The sequence below is a fragment of the Oncorhynchus keta genome, chromosome 10, assembly GCF_023373465.1.
Source record: "Oncorhynchus keta strain PuntledgeMale-10-30-2019 chromosome 10, Oket_V2, whole genome shotgun sequence".
NCBI lineage: Eukaryota > Metazoa > Chordata > Actinopteri > Salmoniformes > Salmonidae > Oncorhynchus > Oncorhynchus keta.
In genome coordinates this window covers 70,024,000-70,040,611 of record NC_068430.1, presented here as the reverse complement: position 1 = coordinate 70,040,611, position 16,612 = coordinate 70,024,000, and the positions used below count along the sequence as shown (strand labels likewise).

At 43.2% G+C, this 16,612-nt stretch overlaps 1 protein-coding gene across 4 annotated transcripts; it reads right to left on the bottom strand.

Moving 5' to 3' along the window:
* Window positions 1-3,140: 3,140 nt before the first annotated feature.
* Window positions 3,141-16,528, bottom strand: LOC118389329 (D-aminoacyl-tRNA deacylase 1-like). 4 transcript variants are annotated; one of them, XR_004826717.2, is made up of 7 exons: window positions 16,364-16,528; window positions 15,808-15,898; window positions 15,274-15,509; window positions 8,104-8,201; window positions 5,026-5,193; window positions 3,465-3,570; window positions 3,141-3,377 (listed from the first exon to the last, which is right to left on the bottom strand). XR_004826717.2 is itself a non-coding variant. In XM_035779257.2 (6 exons), exons 1-5 carry the CDS (start codon window positions 16,404-16,406, stop codon window positions 5,035-5,037), a joined length of 627 nt encoding a protein of 208 aa, XP_035635150.1. In that variant the 5' UTR covers window positions 16,407-16,528; the 3' UTR covers window positions 3,141-3,570; window positions 4,996-5,034. The 4 variants fall into 4 exon arrangements, 3 of the variants coding, with proteins under 3 accessions (XP_035635150.1, XP_035635149.1, XP_035635152.1); XM_035779257.2 differs by having other exon boundaries at window positions 3,141-3,570; window positions 4,996-5,193; XM_035779256.2 differs by having other exon boundaries at window positions 3,141-3,570.
* Between the last annotated feature and the right edge of the window lie 84 nt (window positions 16,529-16,612).

Sequence of the window (16,612 nt, the reverse complement as noted above, 5' to 3'; positions counted from 1 at the left end):
CACATTCCCAGTGGGTCAGAAGTTTACATACCAAATACTAATTGAGTGTAGCATTGCCTTTAAATTGTTTAACGTGGGTCAAATGTTTCAGGTAGCATTCCACAAGCTTCCCACAATAAGTTGGGTGAATTTTGGCCCATTCCTCCTGACAGAGCTGGTGTAACTGAGTCAGGTTTGTAGGCTTCCTTGCTCGCACACTTTTTCAGTTCTGCCCACAAATTTTTTATAGGATTGAGGCCAGGGCTTTGTAATGGCCACTCCAATACTTTAACTTTGTTGTCCTTAAGCCATTTTTCCACAACTTTGGAAGTATACATTTGAAAGACCCATTTGCGACCAAACATTAACTTCCTGACTGATGTCTTGAAGATGCTGCTTCAATATATCCACATAATTTCCCTCCCACATGATGCCATCTATTTTGTGAAGAGCACCAGTTCCTCCTGCAGCAAAGCATCCCCACAACATGAGGCTGCCACCGTCGTGCTTCACGGTTGGGATGGTGTTCTTCAGCATGCAAGCCTCCCTCTTTTTCCTCCAAACATATTGATGGTCATTATAGCCAAACAGTTCTGTTTTTGTTTCATCAGACCAGAGGACATTTCTCCAAAAAGTACAATCTTTGTCCCCATGTGCAGTTGCAAACCGTAGTCTGGCTTTTTTATGGCGGTTTTGGAGCAGTGGTTTCTTCCTTGCTGAGCGGCCTTTCAGGCTGTCGATATAGGACTCGTTTTACTGTGGATATAGATACTTTTGTACCTGTTTCCTCCAGCATCTTCACAAGGTCCTTTGCTGTTGTTCTGGGATTGATTTGCACTTTTCGCACCAAAGTATGTTAATCTCTAGGAGACAGAACTCCTCTCCTTCCTGAGCGGTATGACAGCTGATTTCTTTTGATTTTCCCATGATGTCAAGGAAAGAGGCACTGAGTTTGAAGGTAGTCCTTGAAATACATCCACAGGTACACCTCCAATTGACTCAAATTATGTCAATTAGACTATAAGAAGCTTCTAAAGCCATGACATATTTTTGGAATTTTCCAAGCTGTTTAAAGGCACAAGTCAACTTAGTGCATGAAAACCTCTGACCCACTGGAATTGTGATAGAGTGAATTCTAAGTTAAATAATCTGTCTGTCAACAGATTGTTTGAAAAATTACTTGTGTGATGCACAAAGTAGATGTCCTAACTGACTTGACAAAACTATAGTTTGTTAATGTGGAGTGGTGGAAAAACGAGTTTTAATGACTCCAACCTAAGTGTATGTAAACTACCGACTTCAACTGTATCTTCAGAAGTTGTTTGTGCCCAGGCCACTTTATAGAATATTTGAGTAGGCTTTAGGCTATTATGCATACGTTACATAATAGATCAATGAATGCATTGCTCATTAATTTTACATTAATTTATATCTATGTCATCAAATAAGATGTACTGTGATTACTTTACAGTGGGAAATATAACTATTCCGACTTTATTTACCATCATTAGACATTGAATAAACAGACCTAGCCCAGTGAAAGGCTTCACATAATGTAAAGGATATGAAATGAGGCCATTTTTCCTCCAAACAAATTATATTTGGCTATTCACGTAATTTATGGAAAAAAATATGCTTGTAGGATATTTATAATTTTAGGATAATAACTTAATTCTGACAGTCACTCTTGATTGTGAGTTTTGATTGTTTGAGTTTTCTTATAAATAGCACTGGAAAGTTTCCAGCAAGAGTGGAAAAAGTGGTTAGGGCTCTTAGCAACTAGGTTTCATTGTGCCTCCTTTAACCCTTTGAGTCAAGGAACAAGAGAGAGAGAGAACCAGAAACAAGAGAGAGAATCAGAGAATGAAAGAGAGATAAAAAATAAAAAAAGTAAAAAGAGGTGGAAAATGGTGGTGTGAGAGAGATTAAAAGGGACAAAAGTAGCATAATAATGCACCAAACAAGATAGTGCTTCATGTCTCAGGTTTGTCCTCTCACACAAGTATCTTATAAGCTAGCTGACCACAGAAGGAAGTATGGCATTGTACTGTCATGAGAAAATACATGAGAAATAAGAGCTAGACACCACACACAACCAAATTGTCGGTTGCGGCCCAGATGTGGTTTTATGCATAAAACCATCCCTGAAATGAACGATTGCCTATAACCTGTAGAGAGGAATCCTGCACTCAACCCGGGCATGGAGTTATTTAGTATACTAAATAGGATGAATTCCCAAAGTCTCAGAGGTGCACAAAAGAAAAGAAAGAGGGGGAGGAGGTGGAGGAGGGAAGTGGGGGGCAACAAATTAAATCCAGTTAAATTGTTTTTCCATAGCCAGTGGGGTTTGGCAAGAGACTGGCTCACACATGAGAGGCAAGATAAAGCCCCCGAAAGAAACAGACAATCCCAAACGCTGTAGCAGTCTCAGATGTAGCAGAATGCCTGGAATTTAACCCACTTTCCCATGTCCAACTGAACTGACACCGCGCCCAGACACATCTCCAAAGGCCTGGAAGATGATACACACGTACACACACGGAAGTGCACACTTGTAGTACAGTACTGAGATCCACAATGAAACACTATCAAAGACAGAACAACTCACACACAAACTGTAGAATACCCCCCTCCACCATCAATGAGTCATTGCCAGTAGGGACCCCAATACACACGTGGAACCACACACAGTCTCAACTATGCACCATTAAAATCAAAATGGCTTTCATCACTTCAGCTGTACTGTCTTGATTGGCATCTACATCCATAATCCAGCAGTCACTTTCCCTGTTGTGATGAAACATAGGTCGGGGCTGTCTAGTGTCTGGAGCGTAGAGCCCCCTAAAAACCACAGTAGATCCAGACATATTTGGGTCATGTCTTGTCTTCTCCTCATATGATATCTCCAGAGCCTGACGTTGTTTCTCAGTTTCCTCCTGTTCTGTTCTCAACCAGAAATAAACATGGAGAGAAATCTCATCCCAGCACAACGTCACGCTGCGAGGGCACAGCAGTTCCTGTAGGCCAGGAATAGATGCTCTGTCAACTAAATACTGGAGTTTTGAAGGTATTTGTGTTCAATGTTAAGGTAAGTGTGTTCCTCCCTCAGACCATCCAAGAACAAGGATAGAGCATGTACACACTCACACACTGACAACAAACACAGCATAGGTCCACACACCATGTCTTCTTTTATAAAATGACAACATTTGCTTTCAAATCCACTAAACAGCAGTATAGCATATCATGTTCACAACATTCATAAATATTAAATGTGTTGTCCTGATTAAGACAATAACTCCAAAAGTAAGTTGAGAGAATGTCCTGCATCTCCATCTTGTGATGCCACTACCCCTCAGTCATAGGTGCCTTTGGGTTTTGGGGGTAAGGTTCCATGTCTTTGAGTAGAGGAAGACAGTGTCAGAGAGGGTACAAGGCAGAGACAGCCAATGTTGTAGAGAAAGATGGAGAGGAAGAGGCCATACGTTCTTCCAGGAGGACAGTCAGAGTCACGTCTCACAGTCTCTGCAGATGAAGTCCATTTTGGCAGACTGGGCTCCTGCGGCTCCTCCCATCATCAATATGGTAAATCTATAAGATACAAGGCACATCGTTATCAGTATATTCATATATAGAATATCAATTAGCAGGTGCCATTATCCAGAGCAACTTGTATAGACTGTTAGTAGCATTAAGACGTAGTACCATTAGACACAGCAGTACTGGACACAGACGTATTGGACACAGTAGCACTGGACAGTATAGTATTGGACACAGTAGCATTAGTAGGAGTGGTGGCCGTTGTAAGAGCAGTAGTTGTAGTATTGAGAGCAGGAGGAGTCTTGCAGTAACAGAACCACAATAACATTTCATTTAAATAGAACATTGCAGGAAGGAAGTGAGGGAAGATAGGATGAAGACTTGTCACAAACTGACTCTAATCATTCTGAGACACACACAGTGGTGCACACTGCTCATTTTTAAGTCATAGTAAGCAAACCTCAGGGAGACAAAGTTCCCCTTTTAAAAAATGAAGCGACGGAACTGAGGAAGCGAGAGAGAGGAGAGGAAAGGAGAAGAAGAGATGAGGAGGAGAGTGAGCATTTCTCTACGTTCAAGTTCAAGTCTGAGCTTGCTTATCACACAGAGAACTGCTGCCTTTGCGTTCCCCCCCGAAAGTGAAAAAATGAAAACAATTCTCAATCTCTCCCTCCCCCCTCCCTCGTCTTTCGCTCTATGTCAGACAAAGTGGCCTTATGCAACCATCTCGGGGAGGCCTTGCTGATGTCTTGCGGCATATTTACCCAGCCTGCCCCCCTCTCTCCAGCTTCCTTCTCTCTTTTTGTCTCGTAAAGTCAGGGGAGTACAGTGTGTGTGTTGTGTCTCTAAATTACATATATTGTATGTACCGTGTGTGTATAATGTGTGTGTGTAAGTGTATGGTTATGAAAGAGAGGACACGTCACCCACTAGTGACGTCGTGTGGTGGTGTGTTCGCTCCGAAGCCACACCAACTCCACCACGGGTCACTGCGTACTTGACCCCAACACGGGGTAAGGCATAGTCGCGAACACACCACAACACAGGCTTGCTCGTGCAAGCAAGCAGGGGCGGGCTGACGGACTAACGCAGTGACTCCACTTCTCTGTTTTTAGTAAACAAACGCTAGGGATGAATAAGAGCAGAGCCCTCTAATCCGGAGATCTGAACACTTGTATAAGAAACAGCCTCCTTCTGGATTTCACTACAATGTCAACAATAACATGGAGCGACCAAGGACCATGTGCAGTACAACATACACCAATGTGGATCGAAGTGGTTCTATTTCATCCATGATTGTGTGCAATAAACAGAGATGAAATCCAGAATCTGAGATAAAGGACCAGTGACGTCAAGCGTTTCGTAGCAGATGCATACAGCACTAGATATCACTACTTTGACTCGACATCAACACTCAAACAGAGGAGAACTTTATGGGTTATTTGTACATTTTTAGTATAAGTAACGCAGCACTACCAGCACAGCAGGTTGGGACTCCAGGCTCACCGTGCTGCCCTAGGTCTCCCTCTCTGACGACACGTCTCCGTCTGCTCCACTGCTGGCGTTAGGGTCCTGGGCTCTGGGGCGCGGGGTGGCCCTCTCCCTGCCTGACTCCGAGGGTCCTTTAGAGCGCGGTTTCTCTTTCCTCTGCTGCTGTTTCTCCTGTTTAGCGAGCTGAGGGGGGAAACAAGGCCAGCGGTAAAGGGTTAAAAAGAGAAGGACAAAACTTGGATTGATCTAATGAAATTAGTAGGGGCCTGAGTTGTTCGTGGTCACGTGACCTGTTTTTACTGGTAAAGTCGCGTGCCCAAGAGAAACCCAAGGACCTAGCTATGTATAACTGTACCAAATATTTGGCGACAGTAAAACAAGAGAAGAGAAGATGAAAAGAAAAGGGCAGAACAAGAAAGAGAAATAAACACCAGCGCTTTGTTTCACTGTGCTGCTATTTTCGGAAGCCATGACCATTTTGATGAAGCCTTAACTGTCCTGACAATATAAAGTGGTCACACTCAGAAAGAGCAGAGTCATCTTCCCATTCACTCACCATCTACAGTTAGCTGCGAGGCTTATCTATTGAACTCCTCCCTGAGGAAACTACTGTAGCAGCTATCTCTGTTCTGCTCAAAGAAGAGTAAACAACCACCCTACACTAAAAGGAACACAACTACCCCTGAAAAGGTTTGTAAACATACATGCTAAAACTTTCATGAGCGCCACAGGAAATATTTATGACTTAAATGTCATGCTAAAGCCACAACATCCCACAAACTCTTAATTATTTAAAGGGAATAAGACATAAAAAAACCACCATGTATCTAGTCGCTCTGGATAAGAGTAAATGTAGTTACCCCTGTACAAACTACACCGGGGGTAAGCTAGCTAGCAAGCAATGATACCATCTTACCCAGGGTGTTGTGTTGCTTTGAAGACCCCCAATAAAAATGATCACTTGACATTTCAGTGATTAAGACCACTGTTTCATATTCAAAATTACTTTCACAGAACAATAGAAACAGGATAACATAATGGTATTGTTTGAAAGGCTCTGTTGTCCCTCTCCTAGGATCCGATAAAGCTTCTGATTCATAGAAAGGAAATGTCTGTCTGCGTGTGTGTGTGTCTGCGTGTGTGTGTGTGTGCGTGTGTGCGTGTGTGTGTGTGTGCGTGTGTGCGTGCATGTTTTTAAGCTGCTCCCCCAGTTGACTGGTGATCCTCTCAGCCTTGGCATACTCCCCTCTAACTGCACGACAACATCCCAAATATCCAAAACAGACTAGATTAAAATTCCGAGGACTGCCGCTTACACCCATTGGACCTAGCAGTCAGCCAAGTTTACACACACAAAGACCACGCATGCAAACACAGAAGTGACTGGAATCACATTCAGGAAGTCTTCAACAATTGACAAATAACTAAAACACTACAATTTCAAATGACTCACTGTACCTCCGCACATTGACTTGATACCGGTACTCCCTGTATATAGCCTCGATAGTTATTTTATCATGTTACTTTTATTATTTTTTTAATTTAATTTATTTGGTAAATATTTCTTAACTCTTCTTGAACTGCACTGTTGGTTAAAGGGCTTGTAAGTAAGCATTTCACGGTAAGGTCTACACTTGTTGTATTCGGAGCATGTGACAAATAAAGTTTGATTTCATTTGAATAAAATACAATGTGAAGCGGACGGTTTAGGAGAAGCAGGGAGGGATGTCCCTACTCCCTCATGGCTGCTGCTGTTTGGAGTGGACCTGACTGCTTTCTGCTAAGTTTGGATCATAGCGCGCTGTTTTCAAGTAGATGTGGTGGCGTAAACACATTCATCAAGGCTTTTGTTCCTTCAAATACCTCTGTGTTATAATACATTAAGGTTTCTTGGATCAGGGTTAAGCCTAGTCCTGAAAGCATGTTCAATGGAGAATTTAGAATGAGCATGCTTTATAGTCCAGGACAGAGCTTAATCTAGGACCAGGAAACTGGCCCTAAGAGAAGACATCCATTATTAATATAACATTGTGGGTGAACTTGTCACTACTTAGGCTACACATCAGAACTCATAAATCATTATTCCACATCCAAATATATTTCTTAGCCAGCATGGCCTGAGTCTCCCCTGCAGAGGACGTCGTCATGGTAACAGAGTCCACAGTGACTCAGGAGTCAACCGATCCCTGTGGGGAGAGCGGGGGCACCCATGCGGTGGTGGTGGTGGTGGCGCCCCCCCCCACCTCGTCATGGTAACAGAGTCCACAGTGACTCAGGAGTCAACCGATCCCTGTGGGGAGAGCGGGGGCACCCATGTGGTGGTGGTGGTGGTGGCGCCCCCCACCTCGCCCTGGCCTGCCAATCATATGTTATGTCGCCCCCACACACACACACTTATGGACACTTCTGGTCAATCAGTGGTCTTTCAGCTAGGCCAGAGGGGTGCTGGGACAGAGCAGGACAGATTCAAGGGATAATCAGTACACATCTACAGTATCAGGATTGGTTTTTGTATCAGGGACTGGGGCGGCAGGGTAGCCTAGTGGTTAGAGCGTTGGACTAGCAAACCCCTGAGCTGACAAGGTACAAATCTGTCGTTCTGCCCCTGAACAGGCAGTTAACCCACTGTTCCTAGGCCGTCATTGAAAATAAGAATTTGTTCTTAACTGACTTGCCTAGTTAAATAAAGGTAAAATAAAAAATACAAAAAGATCTATGGTTCACCTCCTTGAAGCCAGAAAACTGACCAACTAAATGCCTGACAGCTATCTCAGGGACCAGTAAGCCACATCTCAGGGAGCGGTGCCGGTCCATGGACCAGAGGTTGACAAACACTGCACGAAGAAAAACAATAGTGCAGCTTTGCATGTTGATCATGGTCCATTCTCCATCTGTTACTACAAGAAGTTAGGCCTGCAGCACCACCTGCTGGAGGATAGCAGGATAGATAGAGTGCTGAGAGAACGTCTGAACAATTTAGAACAAATATAGTCTAGCAATACATAGCCTAATAAAGGGAGACACCGCAATATGACACCATCATACACCATGGGCCAACTTCCTGCTTGCAGAAATCAACAGCATCAACTGTACCTGTTTGGGGTCCATGGGAGCAGAAGGAGACACCAGTTCGATGGTGACTGGTCCGTCATTCTGGATGTGAACCTGCATGTAGGCCCCAAACTGCCCGTCTAAAAACACAAGACAAAAGGAAAATGTAAAGGTTAACCTTAATACATCTAAATGAGTCTAAAACAGTTAAAAGAACTAGGATCCCTTCCTCTATAGGCCAATATAAATGACAATGCTCAACGTTTCCATACAGTAACAGCCACTGCAGTTTGCTTATTGTGCATATTAATCTATATCAATGATTTATAAGCAGGTGACATCTCAGTACAACAGGGACACGAGGGTAGCGGGTGTTAAGACACAATAAGACAGGAAGTTTATACTTAAATGTTCCCCTTTGGTCCAGGTATGTTTCGATTTATTACATCATCTGCCCATGAAACCGGTGGCTGGGTGATGTGTTCTAAAAAGAGCAGAATCATCTGGTTTCTCCCACTCAGACGATTGGGCCTTGGCAGTAAGAAGACTAATTAGAGAGCTTGCGTCCCACTACAAGCAGGGACACAGAGTTCCTCCACTACACCTTCTCCCCGGTGGCTTGAACCAATTCCCCACCAAACACCATCACCAACTACGACCTGATAAAAGAAAACCAACCCAATGTGGAACCGCCCTTGCACTGTGACCCATATAATTAAATATTTTTTATTTATTTTACCTTTATTTAACTAGGCAAGTCAGTTAAGAACAAATTCGTATTTTCAATGACGGCCTAGGAACAGTGGGTTAACTGCCTTGTTCAGGGGCAGAAAGAGATTTTTTTTACCTTGTCAGCTCGGGGATTCGATCTTGCAACCTTTCGGTTAGTAGTCCAACGCTCTAACCACTAGGCTACCTGCCGCCCCGAAAATGTTATATAACAAACATGGCCCACCCCCTATGTAGATGTGGAAACACCATAATCTTTGCACTGTAAAGTCAATGGAGAATAAGAGCACCTCCTCCCAGCTGCCCACTGCACTGAGGCTAGGAAACACTGTCACCACCGATAAATCTACGATAATTGAGAATTTCAATAAGATTGTTTCTACGTCTGGCCATGCTTTCCACCTGGTTACCCCTACCAACAGCTCTGCACCCAACACAGCAACTTGCCCAAGCCTCCCCCACTTTCCCTTTACCCAAATCCAGATAGCTGATGTTCTGAAAGAACTGCAAAATCCAGACCTCTACAAATCAGCTGGGCTAGAGAATCTGGACCCTCTATTTCCAAAATGATCCGCCGCAATTGTTGCAACCCCTATTTTTCGCCCGTTAAACCTCTCTTTCGTATCGTCTGAGATCCCTAAAGATTGGAAAGCTGCCGCGGTCATCCCCCTCTTCAAAGGGGGAGACACTCTAGACCCAAACTGTTACAGACCTATATCTATCCTACCCTGCTTTTCTAGAGTCTTCGAAAGCCAAGTTATCAAACAGATCACCGACCATTTCGAATCCCACCATACCTTCTCCTCTATGCAATCTGGTTTCCGAGCTGGTTATGGGTGCACCTCAGCCACGCTCAAGGTCCTAAACAAAATCATAACCCCCATCGATAAAAGACAATACTGTGCAGCAGTCTTCATCGACCTGGCCAAGGCTTTCCGACTCTCAAATGACTGCCTCGCCTGGTTCATCAAATAGTTCTCAGATAGTGTTCATTATGTCAAATCGGAGGGCCTGTTGCCCGGACCTCTGGCAGTCTCTATGGGGGTGCCACAGGGTTCAATTCACGGGTCAACTCTTTTCTCAGTATACATCAATGATGTCGCTCTTGCTGCTTGTAATTCTAATCCACCTCCACACAGACGACACCATTCTGTATACTTCTGGCCCTTCTTTGGACACTTAACAAACCTCCAGACGAGTTTCAATGCCATACAACACTCCTTCCATGGCCTCCAACTGATCTTAAAAGCTAGTAAAACTAAATGCATGCTCTTCAACCAATCGCTGCCCGCACCCGCCTGCCCGTCTAGCATCACTACTCTGGACTAGAGGTTGACCGATTAATCGGAATTGCCGATTTCAAGTTTTCATAACAATTGGAAATCTGTATTTTTTTACACCTTTATTTAACTAGGCAAGTCAGTTATGAACACATTCTTATTTTCGATGACGGCCTAGGAACGGTGGGTTAACTGCCCTGTTCAGGGGCAGAAAGACATATTTTTACCTTGTCAGCTCGGGGATTCAATCTTGCAACCTTACAGTTAACTAGTCCAACGCTCTAACCACCTGCCTCTCATTGCACTCCACGAGGAGCCTGCCTGTTACGCGAATGCAGTAAGGAGCCACGGTAAGTTGCTAGCTAGCATTAAACTTATCTTGCAAAAAACAATCAATCAATCAATCATAATCACTAGATAACTACACATGGTTGATGATATTACTAGTTTATCTAGCGTGTCCTGCGTTGCATATAATCGATGCGGTGCGCATTCGCGAAAAAGGACTGTCATTGCTCTAATGTGTACCTAACCATAAACATCAATGCCTTTCTTAAAATCAATAGACAAATATATATTTTTAAACCTGCATATTTAGTTAATATTGTCTGCTAAAATGAATTTCTTTTAACTAGGTAAATGGTGTCACTTCTCCTGCAACAGAGTCAGGGTATATGCAGCAGTTTGGGCCACCTGGCTCATTGCGAACTGTTTGAAGACTATTTCTTCCTAACAAAGACAGCCAACTTTGCCAAACGGATTTAACAAAAGCGCATTTGCGAAAAAAGCACAATCGTTGCACGACTGTACCTTACCATAAACACCAATGCCTCTCTTAAAATCAATACACAGAACTAAATATTTTTAAACCTGCATATTTAGCTAAAAGAAATCCAGGTTAGCAGGCAATATTAACCAGATTAAATTGTGTCACTTCTCTTGCGTTCATTGCACGCAGAGTCAGGTTATATGCAACAGCTTGGGCCACCTGGCTTGTTGCGAACTAATTTGCCAGATTATGTAATTATGACATAACATTGAAGGTTGTACAATGTAACAGGAATATTTACACTTAGGGATGCCACCCGTTAGATAAAATACGGAACGGTTCCGTATTTCACTGAAATAATAAACGTTTTGTTTTTGAAATTATAGTTTCCGGATTCTACCATGTTGAATGAACAAAGGCTCGTATTTCTGTGTTATTATGTTATAATTAAGTCTATGATTTGATATTTGATAGAGCAGTCTGACTGAGCGGTGGTAGGCAGCAGCAGGCTCGTAAGCATTCATTCAAACAGCACTTTTGTGCGTTTTACCAGCAGCTCTTCGCTGTGATTCAAGCATTGAGCTGTTTATGACTTCAATCCTATCAACTCCCGCAATTAGGCTAGTGTAACCGATGTGAAATGGCTAGTTAGTTAGCGGGGTGCGCGCTAATAGCGTTTCAAACGTCACACGCTCTGAGACTTGGAGTAGTTGTTCCCCTTGCTCTGCAAGGGCCGCGGATTTTGTGGAGCGATGGGTAACGATGCATTGAGGGTGGCTGTTGTCGATGTGTTCCTGGTTCGAGCCCAGGTAGGGGTGAGGAGAGGGACGGAAGCTATACTGTTACAATGGCAATACTAAAGTGCCTATAGAACATCCAATAGTCAAAGGTATATGAATTACAAATTGTATAGAGAAATAGTCCTATAAATACTATATTAACTACAACCTGAAACCTCTTATCTTGGAATATTGATGGTTGGTTTAGCGCTGGGTCAGTCATGGTGTGGGGTGGCATTTCTTTGGGGGTCCCGCACAGCCCTCCATGTGCTCGCCAGAGGTAGCCTGACTGTCATTAGGTACCGAAATGAGATCCTCAGACCCCTTGTGAAACCATATGCTGGTGCGGTTGGCCCTGGGTTCCTCCTAATGCAAGACAATGCTAGACCTCATGTGCCTGGAGTGTGTCAGCAGTTCCTGCAAGAGGAAGGCATTGATGCTATGGAATGGCCCGCCCGTTCCCCAGACCTGAATCCAATTGAGCACATCTGGGACATCATGTCTCGCTCCATCCACCAACGCCACGTTGCACCACAGACTGTCCAGGAGTTGGCGGATACTTTAGTCCAGGTCTGGGAGGAGTTCCCTCAGGAGACCATCCGCCACCTCATCAGGAGCATGCCCAGGCATGGTAGGGAGGTCATACAGGCACGTGGAGGCCACACACACTACTGAACCTCATTTTGACTTGTTTTAAGGACATTACATCAAAGTTGGATCAGCCTGTAGTGTGGTTTTCCACTTTAATTTTGAGTGTGACTACAAATCCAGACCTCCATGTGTGGATAAATTTGATTTCCATTGATAATTTTTGTGTGATTTTGTTGTCAGCACATTCAACTATGTAAAGAAAAAAGTATTTAATAAGAATATTTAATTCATTCAGATCTAGGATGTGTTATTTTAGTGTTCCCTTTATTTTTTTGAGCAGTGTATTTCACTGGTCATCGCCAAAGCCAACTCCTTCTTTGGCCGCCTTTCCTTCCAGTTCTCTGCTGCCAATGACTGGAATGAATTGAAAAAAAACAACAAAAAAAAACACTGAAGTTGGAGTCTTATATCTCTCTCACTAACTTTAAGCATCAGCTGTCAGAGCAGCTTACCGATCATTGCACCTGTACACAGCCAATCTGTAAATAGCCCACCCAACTACCTCATCCCCATATTGTTATTCATTTTTATGCTCATTTGCACCCCAGTAGCTCTACTTGCACATTCATCTTCTGCACATCTATCACTCCAGTGTTAATGCTAAATTGTAATTATTTCGTCACAACGGCCTATTTACCTCCCTAACTTACCTCCCTAATCTTACTACATTTGCACACACTGTATATAGATTTTTCTATTGTGTTATTGACTGTATGTTTGTTTATCCCATGTGTAACTATGTTGTTTGTGTCACACTGCATTCCCTTATCTTGGCCAGGTCGCAGTTGTAAATGAGAACTTGTTCTCAACTGGCCTACCTGGTTAAATAAAGGTGAAATAAAAAAATAACTATGACCTTATAGACCCAATTCACCTCCAAACATGGCCTGAAAAAAAACACCCCCTATCTAGATGTTTGGAACAACCATAACATTTGCACTGTGAACTATGACCTTATAGACCAACGTATGTTTCCTCTGTTTCAACAGGAAAGCAGGCGATTCAACTGATTCCGAGCCTTTCAGGTCAGGAGTCAAGTCTTGAGTGGCCTCAAGGATAAAGGCTACTGCATGTGACCCTGTAGTCTAGGCTTTCACTTAGGAGTGCATTGGCTTATCAACCCTAACCCTGGTCAAGCATTAAGCTTGTGTCTCAATTCCCCAGGCTATGAACAGCAACCCTTCTATTCACTATTGTTCTCCAGGTGTTTGCGATATTCACCTTAGGCTATCAATTACACTGAACAAAAATCAAATGTTAAATGTTGGTCCCATGTTTCATGAGCTGAAATAAAAATATCCTAGAGATTTTCCATATGCACAAAAATATTATTTCTCTCAGATTTTGTGCAGAAATGTCTTTGCATCCCTGTTAGTGAGCATTTCTCCTTCGCAAATATAATCCACCCACCTGACAGATGTGGATAATCAAGAAGCTGGTTAAACAGCATGATCATTACACAGGTGCACCTTGTGCTGAAGACAACAAAAGGCCACTTTAAAATTGTCACACAACACAATGCCACAGATGTCCCAAGTTTTGAGGTAGCTTGCAATTGGCATGTTCACTGCAGGAATGTCCACCAGAGCTGTTGCCAGATAATTGAATGTTCATTTCTCTAACATAAGCTGCCTCCAACGTTATTCTACAGAATTTGGCAGTCCATCCAACCGGCGTCGCAACCGCATACCACCTCTGGCTTCTTCACCTGCGGGATCATCTGAGGGGGGTGGTGTCTGTAATAATGCCCCTTTGTGGGGAAAAACTCATTCTGATTGGCTGGGCCTGTCTCCTAAGTGGGTGGGCCTATGCCCTCCCAGGCCCACCCATGGCAGCTCCCCTTCTCAGTCAGGTGAAAACCATAGATTAGGGCCTAATGAATTGACTTTAATTTACTTATTTCCTTATATGCACTGTAACTCAGTAAAATCTTTGAAATTGTTGCATGTTGCATTTATATTTTTGTTCAGTTTAGCTTCACCTCTTCGCTTGAACAAATTACCTTTTGCAATCAGTACCAAGCAAAACATTGACCCAATGCTATTAAATATTAAAACCACACACTTAGAAGAATGCCGATCCTTTTACATATGTATTAAATATCCAAGGTATCAAAATTATCTCTCCATTTAGACTTTTCCTATCTAGAGTGTCTTATAAGAGTCCATTTCTCTCCGCCCACAAACTGCCTACACAGCAAAGTGTCCTTGACACTTTTGGGTCACTGGATGTGAAATTCTGTACAATAGCAGTCTATTTTAAAAACTCCATATATGGCTCCTTTTGCAGTGTTTATCTCACCCAGCCCAGACCAGCAGATAGATATAGTGATATTGTAATATACACTGAGTATAACAAACATTAGGAACACCCCCTCCCCTTACCCTCAGAACAGCCTCAATTTGTCGGGGTATGGATTCTAGAAGGTGTCGAAAGCGTTTCACATGGATGCTGGCCCATGTTGACTCCAATGCATAAAGGGGAAAGGGGAAACCTCAAGAAAGGTGAGTGAAGTTCAAACTCATGCTTCTCTGGCTGGACGGATATTTTGTCTGCGCGGCAGTCTGATGGGAGCTGTACGCAGCTTAGAGGGAACACTGACACCTAATCAGTTGTACAACTCAATGCATTCAACTGAAATGCGTATTCCGCATTTAACCCATCCCCTCATAACCAGAGAGGTTCGGGGGGCTGCCTTAACCGACATCATCCGCACCCGGGGAGCAGTTGTTGTTAACTGCCTTGCTCAAGGGCAGAACGGCAGATTTGTACACCTTGCCAGCTCTGGGATTCAAACAAGAAACCTGTCGGTTACTGTACCAACGCTCTAACCGCTAGGCTACCCACCTTTGATCCTCTCAGGCTTGTTTAGTAGCTCGTAATATAGTTAAAGCAGCTGATATAGGCCTAGTGTGTATTTAGCAGACTGTATGCCTGCAGTGTCAGTCAATGATGTTCACTCATAGTAATATAGTTTTCTATTTAGTGCTGTGTGTTCACCCACCTTTGATCATCTCCGGCTTGTAGGTGCTCCTCAGGTGTTCCAGGATGTTATTATAGAAGGGCTGGGACAGCTCTGCAGGCATGGCAGCATGGAAGTCTGGCTTGTTACCCTTTAGTATGCACTGCAGAGTGAACTGACTGACACACAGGACTTCATATTCCCTGTCCATGACGCTTTTGCTCCACGCCCGGCCGTTCTCATCGTCAAACAGACGCAGGTTGAGGATCTTACGAACCCTGAGAAGCAAAGAAAGTAATGTTGGGGCGTAGAATTGATTGAAATGTATAATGCATTTATTAGAATCTTTGTGTTGGGGTCACAGAGGAGATGGCTATAGGAGTGAACAAGTATTTTGTGCAGATGTTCCAAACTTATTGGGCTAAATACAAAAGAATAGCTCTATGTGAATGCTACGGTTGTCTTACAAATTCCTATTACAGATATGAACCTGACCCTTATGCCCTGCCTATGTAGAAGGGCTACAGTACCGTAGTTCAAAGATAATGTTTTGTGACTGAATGAACCCACACTCACATGTAGTCCACATCCTTCTGTGTGTCCTCCATGGATATACCCAGCAACACACACAGTCCTCTGCCTATTGAGCTGATGGGCACCTCTCCCACTGTGACAACACAGGACAGAATTATCAAAACAATAAAATAATTGTCCTTTTCATTATTCAGTGTCAGACACATCCTCCTCAACAAGTGTGGTTAATCTAGCACACACTGGCAGTCTTGCAAGTAGTAGTAGGCTGCAAATGTATGGAGTACATTGTACATTATTTTCATTAGGAATGTAGAAGTGAAAGTAAAAGTTGTCAAAAATATAAATAGTAAAGTACAGATGCCCCCTAAAACGACTTAAGTAGTACTTTAAAGTGTTTTTACTTATGTTACTTCACACCACTGAAAAAGTGTTTTGTAAATACGTTTGATTGGATAGCCGTGCGGCTACCAAACTACCGTAGCTAACGTTAGCAATCCTCTGTGCTGCCTGCAAAATGCCTACCGGTGAAGAACTGTCATTCTTTGACACTATGAGCGATATAGAAATAAAATAATAACAAGTACACCGCGTTACTCACCTGACACGCTGGCTGTTGTCACTCTTTGAATGATTGCCTTCATTGTTTTTGATTAGCTCGCTCGCTAGAATGAATCAGATTGAAGCGGTGCACAGACGTAAACGTCATAGTTCCCATGAAACCTTGCTGCGTTGTCAGAGGCATCTAGCGGCAGTAGTTGGGAGTACAGTAGATCACTTTTGCTACCATATCAGACAGCATGAAAATGCTTAAAATACCTTCTGTACTGATTCCTGGGGTTAAATTGGT

Coding starts and splice junctions, on each gene's coding strand:
- LOC118389329 (XM_035779257.2), bottom strand. CDS start 16,406: ATGAAGGCAATCATTCAAAGAGTGACAACAGCCAGCGTGTCAG. Junction 15,899..16,363: donor GACAACAGCCAGCGTGTCAG/GTGAGTAACGCG, acceptor GTGTTGTCACAG/TGGGAGAGGTGCCCATCAGC. Junction 8,202..15,273: donor CAAGCCGGAGATGATCAAAG/GTGGGTGAACAC, acceptor TTGTGTTTTTAG/ACGGGCAGTTTGGGGCCTAC.